This window comes from Scatophagus argus, chromosome 11, assembly GCF_020382885.2.
Source record: "Scatophagus argus isolate fScaArg1 chromosome 11, fScaArg1.pri, whole genome shotgun sequence".
Taxonomy (NCBI): Eukaryota; Metazoa; Chordata; class Actinopteri; family Scatophagidae; genus Scatophagus; species Scatophagus argus.
The window spans coordinates 23,683,203-23,695,647 of record NC_058503.1 but is presented as its reverse complement, the minus strand read 5'-3'; the positions used below and the strand labels follow the sequence as shown (position 1 = coordinate 23,695,647).

The 12,445-nt window shown below is 40.4% G+C and overlaps 3 protein-coding genes across 3 annotated transcripts; 1 reads left to right on the top strand and 2 right to left on the bottom strand.

The window, feature by feature from the left end:
* Positions 1-277: 277 nt before the first annotated feature.
* Positions 278-1,624, bottom strand: LOC124066901 (olfactory receptor 6N2-like). The gene has a single exon (XM_046403749.1). The coding sequence runs from the start codon at positions 1,202-1,204 to the stop codon at positions 278-280; it is 927 nt and encodes a 308-aa protein (XP_046259705.1). The 5' UTR covers positions 1,205-1,624.
* Positions 1,625-5,153: 3,529 nt separating this feature from the next.
* On the top strand, positions 5,154-7,342 carry LOC124066875 (olfactory receptor 6N2-like). Its single transcript, XM_046403697.1, has one exon. It carries the CDS (start codon positions 6,197-6,199, stop codon positions 7,106-7,108), a length of 912 nt encoding a protein of 303 aa, XP_046259653.1. The 5' UTR covers positions 5,154-6,196; the 3' UTR covers positions 7,109-7,342.
* A 2,775-nt stretch (positions 7,343-10,117) lies between these two features.
* Positions 10,118-11,364, bottom strand: LOC124066876 (olfactory receptor 6N2-like). Its single transcript, XM_046403698.1, has one exon. The coding sequence runs from the start codon at positions 11,332-11,334 to the stop codon at positions 10,423-10,425; it is 912 nt and encodes a 303-aa protein (XP_046259654.1). The 5' UTR covers positions 11,335-11,364; the 3' UTR covers positions 10,118-10,422.
* Between the last annotated feature and the right edge of the window lie 1,081 nt (positions 11,365-12,445).

The following is a 12,445-nucleotide window of genomic DNA, read 5'->3' as shown; positions in this document are numbered from 1 at the left end:
GCAATCCAGCAGACTGACACACAACCAAAGAGCTGCAGAAAGAGTGTGAACTGCACATGATATGCTCTTCTACCGTTTCCTGAAAACCAGCCCGGTCAAGGTTCCTTCCTTCTGCTGACAAACAAGCTGTAACTGAAAATAAAAGTAATGATGTACTGTTACTGTAACCTGAAGCACGATGAAAGTTCACAAAGCTGAAGGTCACAAAGCTCACTGATGTTTGCTGCTTATTAAAACAAACACTTTCAAACGATCAGAGAAGTCAGGGTTGATAACATCAGTTCATTTTGTCTCGACGGAACAACTTCTTCAGATGTTTAGAAATTTCTTTCATTTTCAGTCCGTATATGATGGGATTAAAGAGAGGATGATACAAAATCAATTGCAAAGTCAATATTAAATGTGCAATTTTTGGAATATCAGATTCCAGTCTGACTATAATAACATCATATGTGCACAACAGAGAAAAGTTGATCAAAACCAACAGGTGAGGCAAACAGGTCTCTGCAGCTTTTTTCCTGACTTCTCTGCTACTTCGATAGGTTATTTTAAATATTTTTGCATATGTGAAAAGTACAAAGAGCACAGGAAAAAGTGCAACATTTAGCAAAATGAACACACCATAAATAGACTGAGCTCTTGAGGTCACACAGTGAAGTTTGTAAATTGAGTTATTGCAAAAAATGACATTCAGGTTGAAGCTGCAGAGTTTACTATTAACGCTCATTGATAACGACGCCACAAGCTCACATGCAGGCACAAGCCAAGCTAAAGCCAGAAAGATGCTGACAGTTGTTTTCCTCATGATAGCTGGATACTGCAGAGGTTTACATATGGACACATATCTGTCATAAGACATGGCTGCCAACAGTAAGAACTCTGAACCACCCAAAGAGTAAAACAGAAAACTCTGAAAGAGGCAGGCTGAATAAGATATGATCTGTTTCTCAGATAAAAAGTCAATCAACAGCTTTGGGTAGATCGCAGTGCTGAAAAGAAGAGAGTTGATTAACAGAGCTGCAATGAAAATGTACATGGGCTCATGGAGGTTTTGATGAATCCAGATGAGATACACAACAGTAGAATTACTGCAGATTATTAGAATATAAGCTGTGAACATGATGACAAAATAAAGATATCTGTATTTGTACAAATCCACGTACCCATCAACAGTTATATATGTTACATTTAACTCTTCATCCATTAAGAAAATCAAATATCAGTGAGTAAATAATATAACAGAGATAATATAGGTAATACAACTTAAAACTGAACAAACAGGTCTCACTTTCAAGATTGCAGTGATGTGTCTCCTGCACTGGATTCTCCTCTTTATACACAATCGACTGACGGATCGGAATCCACCAAACTTTCCACCAACTTGTAAACAACTTAAACTCTGGGGGCCTGAATCCAGAGGTGTTGTTGGACCACTTGCTGTGACTTGCTGTACTTGTCAGTGCCCCAGTAAACTGCATTATGCTGTTCATTTGTATGGCAACTGGGCAAAATAAAGAGAAAATGCATGAATTATTTGTCACACTTTGCTTCTTACTCAAGATTTTTGTCTTGGGACCCACAAACGGCGACAGTGGACTTCAGGAGGAGCCCGCCCCCATCACCATACTCAACAACACTGTGCTCATGGTGGAAACATTCGGGTGTCTGGGATCATCACCATTTCCCAGGACCTGAAGTGGACAGCAAACGCCAACACAGTCATCAAGAAGAAGGCCTAGCAGAGGATTTACTTCCAACCTGCCCCAGGAGCTGCTGGTCCGGTTCTGCACAACAGCTATCAACCAAACAGGACAGGAACAGACTGCAACGGACAATCAGGTGTGCTGAGAGGATCACTGGTGCTAAACTGCCCTCCATCCAGGACTTGTTGTACACCTCCATGGTGAGGAAACGGGCAGGAGGCATCGCCACAGATCCATCACACCCAGCTCACAACCTGTGCAAACTTCTCCCCTCTGGATGGCGCCACTGGACACTTTATGCCAAAACAACCAGACACAAGAACAGCTTCTTCCCTCAGGCCTTCACTTTACTTCACTCTCATCACAGTCTGCAGCCACCTAACACGGTCACTGTGTAAATACACTACATGCACAACGTCACAATCGCAATAACTGCACATGTATAACAATCAGTGTACATACTCAGCCATCCTCCTTTCACCCAGTATAAATTATTTATTCTTCTACTCTTCTCTCATTGTTACTTTATCTACTTTACTATTTAATTACTTCTAAATTACCTTTACTTTTCATTCCTGTTCTGGTGTTCTTGTTTTCCCACCTAAGTACTGAGAGCAAAGTGAAACCAGAGTCACATTCCTTGTGTGTGTGTACATACTTGGCCAATAAAGCTGATTCGGATTCTGATACAGTATGTACCACTCTGTAAAAGGCCAGTAAGGAAGATTAAGAAGAGCAGTCACTGCAGTCGAGGTGCTGAGTTAATGTGGAAACCCTCTTTCATTGTAACCAACAAGTCAAAAGCCAAACTTCAACCAGCATGGTGCTGCCACTGGCCGCAGGGCTAAGTCAGGTTCACATCTTCCAGGAGCTGATGGAGGCCACTATCCTGGCTTGGACAGGCCAATTTCTTATGCATTATTTCTGTGGAAATGGGCTGAATATGTGCCATATTTAATACAGTTTCACGAACCTCACCTGTATATCATTCTCGTCCTCTCACTCTTTTTTTTTTCTGATTCTGAAAGAATCCCAATGAAATCCGTAATGTTTGAAGCCATCATACTTTAAGTAGTGGGTTGTAGTGGACAACTTTGTCACATGGAGCGGGAAAAACCACCTACAGCTCCATGTGACAAAGACCAAGGAACTGGTGGTGGACCTGAGGAGGACCAAGGCTCCAGTGACCCCTATCAACATCAAAGGGGACACTGTGGAGGTGGTGGAGGAGTACAAATACCTGGGGGTGTACTTAGACCACAAACTGGACTGGTGCAAGAACGTGGACATGGTCTACAGAAAGGGCCAGAGCCGCCTCTACTTTCTGAGGCGGCTGAGGTCCTTCAACATCTGCAGGACGATGCTGAGGATGTTCTATGAGTCTTTAGTGTCCAGTGCCATCACATATGCTGCTGTCTGCTGGGGCAGCTGCCTGAGGGTGAGGGACACTAACAGACTCAATAGAATCATTAAGAAGGCCACCATGTTGTGGGAGAGGAACTGGACTCTCTGACAGTGGTGTCTGAGAGGAGGATACTGGACTTTCCCTCTCACCCTCTCCACAATGTGCTGATCGGCTACAGGAGCTCGTTCAGCCACAGACTCTGACTCCCACGATGCACCACAGAGCGACACAGGAAATCATTCCTGCCTGTCGCCATCAAACTGTTAAACTCAGCACTGTGACCGACACACATACTTTCCCCCTGGAATGTATGTATATGTACAGGCACATGTAAATATCTGATATTTCATATTTTATTTTATTTTAGTTTTATCTTATTTTATAGTTTTCACTTTCTTTTCTTGGTGAGGAAAATTGCAAGTGCAATGAAAGTGCAAAGAAATTTCCCTCGGGTTTAAATAAAGGAACTCTGATCTGTTGTCCTGAACATAACCTGCTCAGGATTATATTATATTATATTATATTATATTATATTATATTATATTATATTATATTATATTATATTATATTATATTATATTATATTATATTATATTATATTATATTATATTATATTATATTATATTAGATTAGATTAGATTAGATTAGATTAGATTAGATTAGATTAGATTAGATTAGATCGTGGATCAGCGGTTAGGGTGTCGGACCCGTAACCGGTGGATATGGCTGAGGTACCCTTGAGCAAGGTACCTAACCCCCACTGCTCCCCGGGCGCTGCACGCGGTCGCCCACTGCCCCGGGTTTGCTGTGTGTGTGTGCACGTCACTTGGGTGGGTTAAATGCAGAGAACAAATTTCGTTGGAGTGAGTTCCCTCCAATGACAAAATATGTCACTTTCCTTCCTTTCCTATTATATTATATTATATTATATTATATTATATTATATTATATTATATTATATTATATTATTGGTGCTGACAGAGTTAACAGAGTTTATGTGCTTAATTGTTCTCAAAGGACAGAACAGATAATGACCTGTTGACCACCTATAACAGAATTATGGTGATAATTACCCCAACTAACTTTGCTAGTCATGACAAAAGCAGCTAAAGTAAAACATTTTGTTTGGACACTTGTTTGTGATCACAGAGATGTTTTCTCAGCAGGACGTCCCCTGAGGCTCAGTCCTAATTACCTGTTTCCACACTGGCTTTAGTGAGGCCCATCCCCCGAGGCCTGGCCTGCTGAGACAACACAGGGCAGCTCACAGCACAGGACACTAATGACACTCATTACAGTATCCTTACATCACACACACGGACACACATGCACGCACACAGACATATACACACACAGGGAGACACATGCACAGGCAAATACACCTGCACACACACACACACACACACAGACACACACGCACATACACATGCACATACACACACACAGGCACACCACACACACACACACAGACGTCTATACACTGACCCTCTAACTCTAATACATATAAACTAAAGGCCAACAGGGACAAGTTAGCAGTGGATCAGCGGGTTAGAAAGCGGGACCTTCACAAGTGGAGCCAAATTATTTTAACCCAAATCATAACTTCTTTCTTTTCTCCACCATTATTGAATAACTTGCCATCGTCAAGGGGAAACAGAAACACAAATCCACCACATATTGATTTGGTAGAGTTACTGTGTTGTTGCCCTACAGCTTGGCCTAAACCACGTCTCCCAGAAACCCTCTGTACAGTATTTCCTGGTTTTTGAGGCCCTCCCAGCCTGTGTTAAATCTTCCTTCAGACTACACCATAAATGTTTCATTTATACCTGGATATGATGATAACACTTAGCCTTGCTTCCAATTTGTCCCAGTGGCCGACCCCATAGACCACCATTATAAAAGAGACATTTGTAAAACTGTTGACAAGACACCTGAAAACGAGACCGAGGTCAAGAGTCTTTATTGTCATTACCCCTCGGGGTATTATGTCGAGGGCCTCTACAGCAATACGGGCAAGATGGCCTATTGATACGGGCCATTTGACCTCTGTGTTGTCGGAGTGAGAACTTGATTTGCATTGGACAGGGCTGTCCGTAGTCACTGGTTCTGTTCATAATTCTTATAGAAATCATTTCTAGGTGCAGCCAAGTAGCAGAGAGTGTCGCTTTCGGTGGGCCTTTGGATTTCATTCCTGCTTTTTGCGGATGATGCAGTCCTGTTAGCGTCATCGAACAGTGACCTCCGGCTCTCACTTTGATGGTCTGTAGCTGAGCGTGAAGAGGCGGGGATCAGCACCTCTAACTCTGAGGCCATGATTGTCAGACAGGAAAGGCTGGATTGCCCACTCCAGGCCAGACAGTGGCTTGTTGAGTTTGATGCTGATACAAAGCAGGCAATATTCACCTCCAATCTCCAGATGGGTTTTGGCCATCCCGTTGTCATGGATCCATGATCTCCAATCAAACAGGAAAACAACTTTGACTTTTGGAATGAGGAGAAAAGCAAATTCTGGTGTTAGAATTGACAAATTAAGACAATAAAAAGTAGAACCTTGCATAAAGTAGCACATGTGCATCCATTTCCACAGCACTTCAGATATTATGGCAATATTTATGGATTAGTCCTTCTTGTATACACCCATATGAAATGAAACAACACAAAGAGAAACAGAATAAGGAAGAGGCTCATTTGTGTAGGAAATAAAGTACATTTCCATAGCTATAAACACTGAATTTAATTATGTGCCCAATCATTGTTTGTCCCAGTCAAGCAGGTGAAGGAAGGCTTTTGGTTTCAGGGCTCCAAAGTTTTACAAAGTTGGTCATATGTTATTGTTTATTTTGGTCAAGAGTTTAATGAGGTCCATGGAGGGTCACGTGATCTGATTAAAACATTTCACACACACTTTTGGACCTTTAACGATATACAAGAACAAACAGCTTTATAAAGTCAGATAACACTGAATGAATATTCAAATACTGATTATATGGTAAGTCAGTTTTCCAAGTGAGACTTCTTTACTCAATTCAAACACGTTATTTTGCCATATTATTTTGTCATTTAACTGATTATTTTTGACATTTGAAATGGACAAAGAATTAAATTTCACACATATAACTCTGAGTGGGTATGTAGAAGTAGAAAAATACCGCTATGTTTACTTTGTGATTATATTTACTATATATATTCTAATAATTTGCTGTAATTCCACTGTTGTATGCCTCATTGTGATTCGCCCAAACCTCCATGAGCCCATGTACATTTTCATTGCAGCTTTACTATTCAACTCTCTTGTTTTCAGCACTGTGATCTACCCAAAGCTGTTGATTGACTTTTTATCTGAGAAACAGATCATATCTTATTCAGCCTGCCTCTTTCAGTGGTTTATGTTTTATTCTTTAGGTGGTTCAGAGTTCTTACTGTTGGCAGCCATGTCTTATGACAGATATGTGTCCATATGTAAACCTCTGCAGTATCCAGCTATCATGAGGAAAACAACTGTCAGTATTTTCTTGATGTTGGCTTGGCTTACACCTGCTTGTCAGGTTGCAGTGTCAGTTGTGCTGAGTTCAAACAGAAAAATCTGTAACTTTACTTTGAAAGGAATTTTTTGCAACAATTTGATTTACAAACTCCACTGTGAGAGCTCAACAGCCCTATCTGTGTATGGTGTGCTCATTTTGCTCAATGTTGTATTTTTTCCTCTGCTCTTCATACTGTTCACCTACACAAAGATACTCATAATATCCTACAGAAGTTGTAGAGAAGTCAGGAAAAAAGCTGCAGAGACCTGTTTGCCTCACCTGATAGTTTTAATCAACTTTTCATTGTTGTGTTTTTATGACATTCTCATACTCAGACTGGAATCTGATATTCCAAAAACTGCACGTTTAATATTGACTTTACAACTGATTTTGTATCATCCTCTCTTTAATCCAATCATATATGGACTGAAAATGAAAGAAATATGGAAACATCTGAAGATGTTGTTCTGTTAAGTGTGCTCTGTTGTATCCACACTGACAAATAACTGACAAGTTCTAATCATGTTTACTAATTTGTGTTGTCCTTGAAAACCGTTTTTAATGCTTTGCTTTGATCACTGATGTAAAGAGTCAGCTTCAGCAATGTTCATAAGATAAATTAATGTTGATGGCCAACAAAACCAGTCTCTTTTGTGTGCAATGTCTGAATAATTTATTTGGTAACATAACTGGTGTGACTGGATGTGAAACGTCCTGCTCCATACAACTTGCTTTGCATGGTCAAAGGCGTGTAGCACATTACTTTATAACAATGGCAGACCCAATATATGACTCTTTTGCTCAATCACTCATCCCACACTGGGCGTTAGATCCTTAAATGAAAAATGTACTTCCCATCCGCATGTTCTCTGTCTTCATATACTCACCCTCCCTGTTGTTTCAGGTCTAACTGTTCCACGGTGCCCTGCAGTGACCCTTTCATGTCATTTCAGTCTCCTGATCATCTCCTTGTGTATACACTTGGTCTATTGATTAGACAGAATATTTACTGGTCCAGGTCTGCCAGGTTTTCTAGTTTCCTTACATAAGTTTTCAGTCTTTATTCTATCTGCTTTAACCACCTGACTTATTACTGATTAATTTTCTGAGGGTTTTTGACCAGCCCCTTATTGAACAGCTTTGCCTGACCTGATAGTTGGCCTGGTTTTGACCCTTGCCTGTTTTTAGACTAAAGAAAACCTGAGCTCTAATCCTAAGCTGCTTGCATGCAAGTTGTAATTTGGGGCTCTAAATTGTTGTGTATCTGATCCATTACGTCTCAGGTCCATCAGGTGCTGCTGTGCTGCATTTCGTCCTCCGTGTGGCATCATACCATAATCAAAGGCCTCAGAGGCAGAGTGTTTTGCCAGTTTTGTTAACCTGCTCAGGATTTTGCTGATTTCCTTGATTTTTGTTTTTTTGATTTGATCATTTTTCTTTCATTTCATTTGCTTAGTTTTAATGCAGTGATGTATGGTCGGGAACCTGCACGAGGTGTCTTCCCCGCCAGCTTCATCTGCTCTGTGGAACTTCATGTATCTTCTGTCAGAAAAGATAAGTTGTGTATTCTCTACAGAGCGCAGAACTGCTTTTGAAATGCTTCTGTTCACTGTTCCAGACTTTTCAACAGAATGTGTGGAACAAAAGAACACATGGAACAGCATAATGTAATTAGGATACAAATGGAGGTAGCTGGTGACGGCGCAAAAAGAGGACACTGACAGCACACAGCCAGCAAATGTCCCTCTCGTCTGCACCAAAGCACAGGCAGACAGAAGTGTCATTTACTGTGGTTGCAGGGACGATCTGTCATTTTGAAACTTTCTTCTGATTCCCAATGAGACTCAGTAACTTAGTTAGTTAGTGTATTGAGGCTAAATCATCCCCAGATAATTTGGTCTCCCAGTTTAGGCTGGCGTGTCTTGAGGCTGGCAAGTTTGCAGATCAAGCAAATTATTATATTCATTATCAACCATGACTGTTGCCGTGATTAATCAGTGCTGCATCATGATAATTTGTGAAACAGTGATAAAATGTAATTGATAGGATTTGTGTACATGGGCACAATTTGCACATTACTCTTATGACAGTCAGCACAAGTTAAATTCATGTTCATGCACATGAATCCCAAAGACTGAATATCATCAGTATTGCTAACATTTAACCGAAATCATGAGTTAACCAAAGCGAACCCTATAGATTAAAAGTTGTGTCTGTTTAGGAAAGTGAAAGTATTTTTTCCTAAACTTAACCAGAGTGCTTTTGTTGTCTAAACCTATCAAATCCTGTACTCTGGTGTGACAATCCTGCACATCCACCACCCACTCGGTCCACCTCCATGCAGCTCCATTGATATTTTAGATTAGATTAGATTCAAGTAGATTCAAATTTATTGTCATTACACATGTAACAAGTACAAGGCAACAAAGTGCAGTAAGCAGCAAGTGTGCGATATAATATCTACAGTTTATACATGTAGTGTTTCATTCAGTCAAGGAAATGTGGCACAAGCATGAAAGATAGTCGTGCAGAGTCACAAAAAAAAGTACATTTCTCTCCATGCACAAATTCCATCGATTATATTTTGTGCCTATTTGATGAGCTGTAATACTGTTGGGGTATTGTGACACCGACCCCTGTGGTGGGTGATCTCACAGACTTCACCGACACAGAATCTTGTTCCAGACTCGGACTAGGACTGCTCGCTACAGCATCAGACTGGGATCTGGGACTCGACACAGCTGAAGTTTCCCAACCATGTGACAACAGGTTCATTGAGGTCAGATGTGGTGCTTGCATCACTCGCTTATGTCGCAGGTGATACTTTTTGTGCTAAAAGTTCTGTGGAAGGACCATGTAGAGGAGGCACATGAACAGAAACAAGTCCGAGTACCAGGAGCTGGTGGACCCCTGCTGGAGGGCTTAATGTGAGCCAGTTGCCATAGGGTGTAGAGGCATTGCCAGCTGCTCACTGTGCAAGGTCTACACTCTACTTGGTATAACTGGGACAGCTATCAAGTCCATCATAGAGGCTACTGGGGGGGCCTCCGGATGGCTTTGGATTAAGAGGGGTGACCCGTGGGCCAATGCTGCTGGGACACAAGCCATGGCCTGATCAACCCTGGGTCACCTGAGTGAGAGGGCATGATGCTGAAGGACTGAAAACTCTCAGCGACCTCAGAAACATCAATGATGATTATTCCCAGCACATCAGTATGCTTGAATCATACTTGGATTAGGTTACTGACTACATTTTCATTAAAGGTTATTAGAAACTGTGTTAACATCAATTTTTAAAGTTACCCCCGAAACCTGTTTTTAGGAAACAAAATAAAAATCATTGTTACTGAAAGTATTTCATCTGTGCAAATTCCATATATTGACAAATTACACGAAAGAAATCTGCAAAATACAGTCATAGCTTTTGTTTTCAAGACTTAAGACTTTAAACATTGACCATCAACATAAATTTATCTTATTGTGTTGACTTTTCAAAATGTTTAGCTCCACTTGATGGCCATTATGGTCTTTAATACAACAAGAGAAAATGTTCCTCATGTGAATGTTACTGTTACTGAATGTGAAGGTTCTGCTTTGGCCTGTCAGATAAAGAAAATATGAAACAATAAACAATGAAACTTGACTGAACTGGTGAACATTGCTGAAGCTGACTCTTTACATCAGTGATCAAAGCAAAGCATTAAAAACGGTTTTCAAGGACAACACAAATTAGTAAACATGATTAGAACTTGTCAGTTATTTGTCAGTGTGGATACAACAGAGCACACTTAACAGAACAACATCTTCAGATGTTTCCATATTTCTTTCATTTTCAGTCCATATATGATTGGATTAAAGAGAGGATGATACAAAATCAGTTGTAAAGTCAATATTAAACGTGCAGTTTTTGGAATATCAGATTCCAGTCTGAGTATGAGAATGTCATAAAAACACAACAATGAAAAGTTGATTAAAACTATCAGGTGAGGCAAACAGGTCTCTGCAGCTTTTTTCCTGACTTCTCTACAACTTCTGTAGGATATTATGAGTATCTTTGTGTAGGTGAACAGTATGAAGAGCAGAGGAAAAAATACAACATTGAGCAAAATGAGCACACCATACACAGATAGGGCTGTTGAGCTCTCACAGTGGAGTTTGTAAATCAAATTGTTGCAAAAAATTCCTTTCAAAGTAAAGTTACAGATTTTTCTGTTTGAACTCAGCACAACTGACACTGCAACCTGACAAGCAGGTGTAAGCCAAGCCAACATCAAGAAAATACTGACAGTTGTTTTCCTCATGATAGCTGGATACTGCAGAGGTTTACATATGGACACATATCTGTCATAAGACATGGCTGCCAACAGTAAGAAATCTGAACCACCTAAAGAATAAAACATAAAAAACTGAAAGTGGCACAGCGGGTGTGAAATGACCTGTTTCTGTGATAAAAAGTCAATCAACAGCTTTGGGTAGATCACAGTGCTGAAAAGAAGAGAGTTGAATAGTAAAGCTGCAATGAAAATGTACATGGGCTCATGGAGGTTTGGGCGAATCACAATGAGGCATACAACAGTGGAATTACAGCAAATTATTAGAATATATATAGTAAATATAATCACAAAGTAAACATAGCGGTATTTTTCTACTTCTACATACCCACTCAGAGTTATATGTGTGAAATTTAATTCTTTGTCCATTTCAAATGTCAAAAATAATCAGTTAAATGACAAAATAATATGGCGAAATAACGTGTTTGAATTGAGTAAAGAAGTCTCACTTGGAAAACTGACTTACCATATAATCAGTATTTGAATATTCATTCAGTGTTATCTGACTTTATAAAGCTGTTTGTTCTTGTATATCGTTAAAGGTCCAAAAGTGTGTGTGAAATGTTTTAATCAGATCACGTGACCCTCCATGGACCTCATTAAACTCTTGACCAAAATAAACAATAACATATGACCAACTTTGTAAAACTTTGGAGCCCTGAAACCAAAAGCCTTCCTTCACCTGCTTGACTGGGACAAACAATGATTGGGCACATAATTAAATTCAGTGTTTATAGCTATGGAAATGTACTTTATTTCCTACACAAATGAGCCTCTTCCTTATTCTGTTTCTCTTTGTGTTGTTTCATTTCATATGGGTGTATACAAGAAGGACTAATCCATAAATATTGCCATAATATCTGAAGTGCTGTGGAAATGGATGCACATGTGCTACTTTATGCAAGGTTCTACTTTTTATTGTCTTAATTTGTCAATTCTAACACCAGAATTTGCTTTTCTCCTCATTCCAAAAGTCAAAGTTGTTTTCCTGTTTGATTGGAGATCATGGATCCATGACAACGGGATGGCCAAAACCCATCTGGAGATTGGAGGTGAATATTGCCTGCTTTGTATCAGCATCAAACTCAACAAGCCACTGTCTGGCCTGGAGTGGGCAATCCAGCCTTTCCTGTCTGACAATCATGGCCTCAGAGTTAGAGGTGCTGATCCCCGCCTCTTCACGCTCAGCTACAGACCATCAAAGTGAGAGCCGGAGGTCACTGTTCGATGACGCTAACAGGACTGCATCATCCGCAAAAAGCAGGAATGAAATCCAAAGGCCCACCGAAAGCGACACTCTCTGCTACTTGGCTGCACCTAGAAATAATTTCTATAAGAATTCTGAACAGAACGAGTGACTACGGACAGCCCTGTCCAATGCAAATCAAGTTCTCACTCCGACAACACAGAGGTCAAATGGCCCGTATCAATAGGCCATCTTGCCCGTATTCCTGTAGAGGCCCTCGACATAATACCCCGA

Bases quoted from the DNA above. Each gene is read 5' to 3' on its own strand.
- LOC124066901 (XM_046403749.1), bottom strand. From the start codon at position 1,204: ATGGATGAAGAGTTAAATGTAACATATATAACTGTTGATGGGTACGTG.
- LOC124066875 (XM_046403697.1), top strand. From the start codon at position 6,197: ATGGACAAAGAATTAAATTTCACACATATAACTCTGAGTGGGTATGTA.
- LOC124066876 (XM_046403698.1), bottom strand. From the start codon at position 11,334: ATGGACAAAGAATTAAATTTCACACATATAACTCTGAGTGGGTATGTA.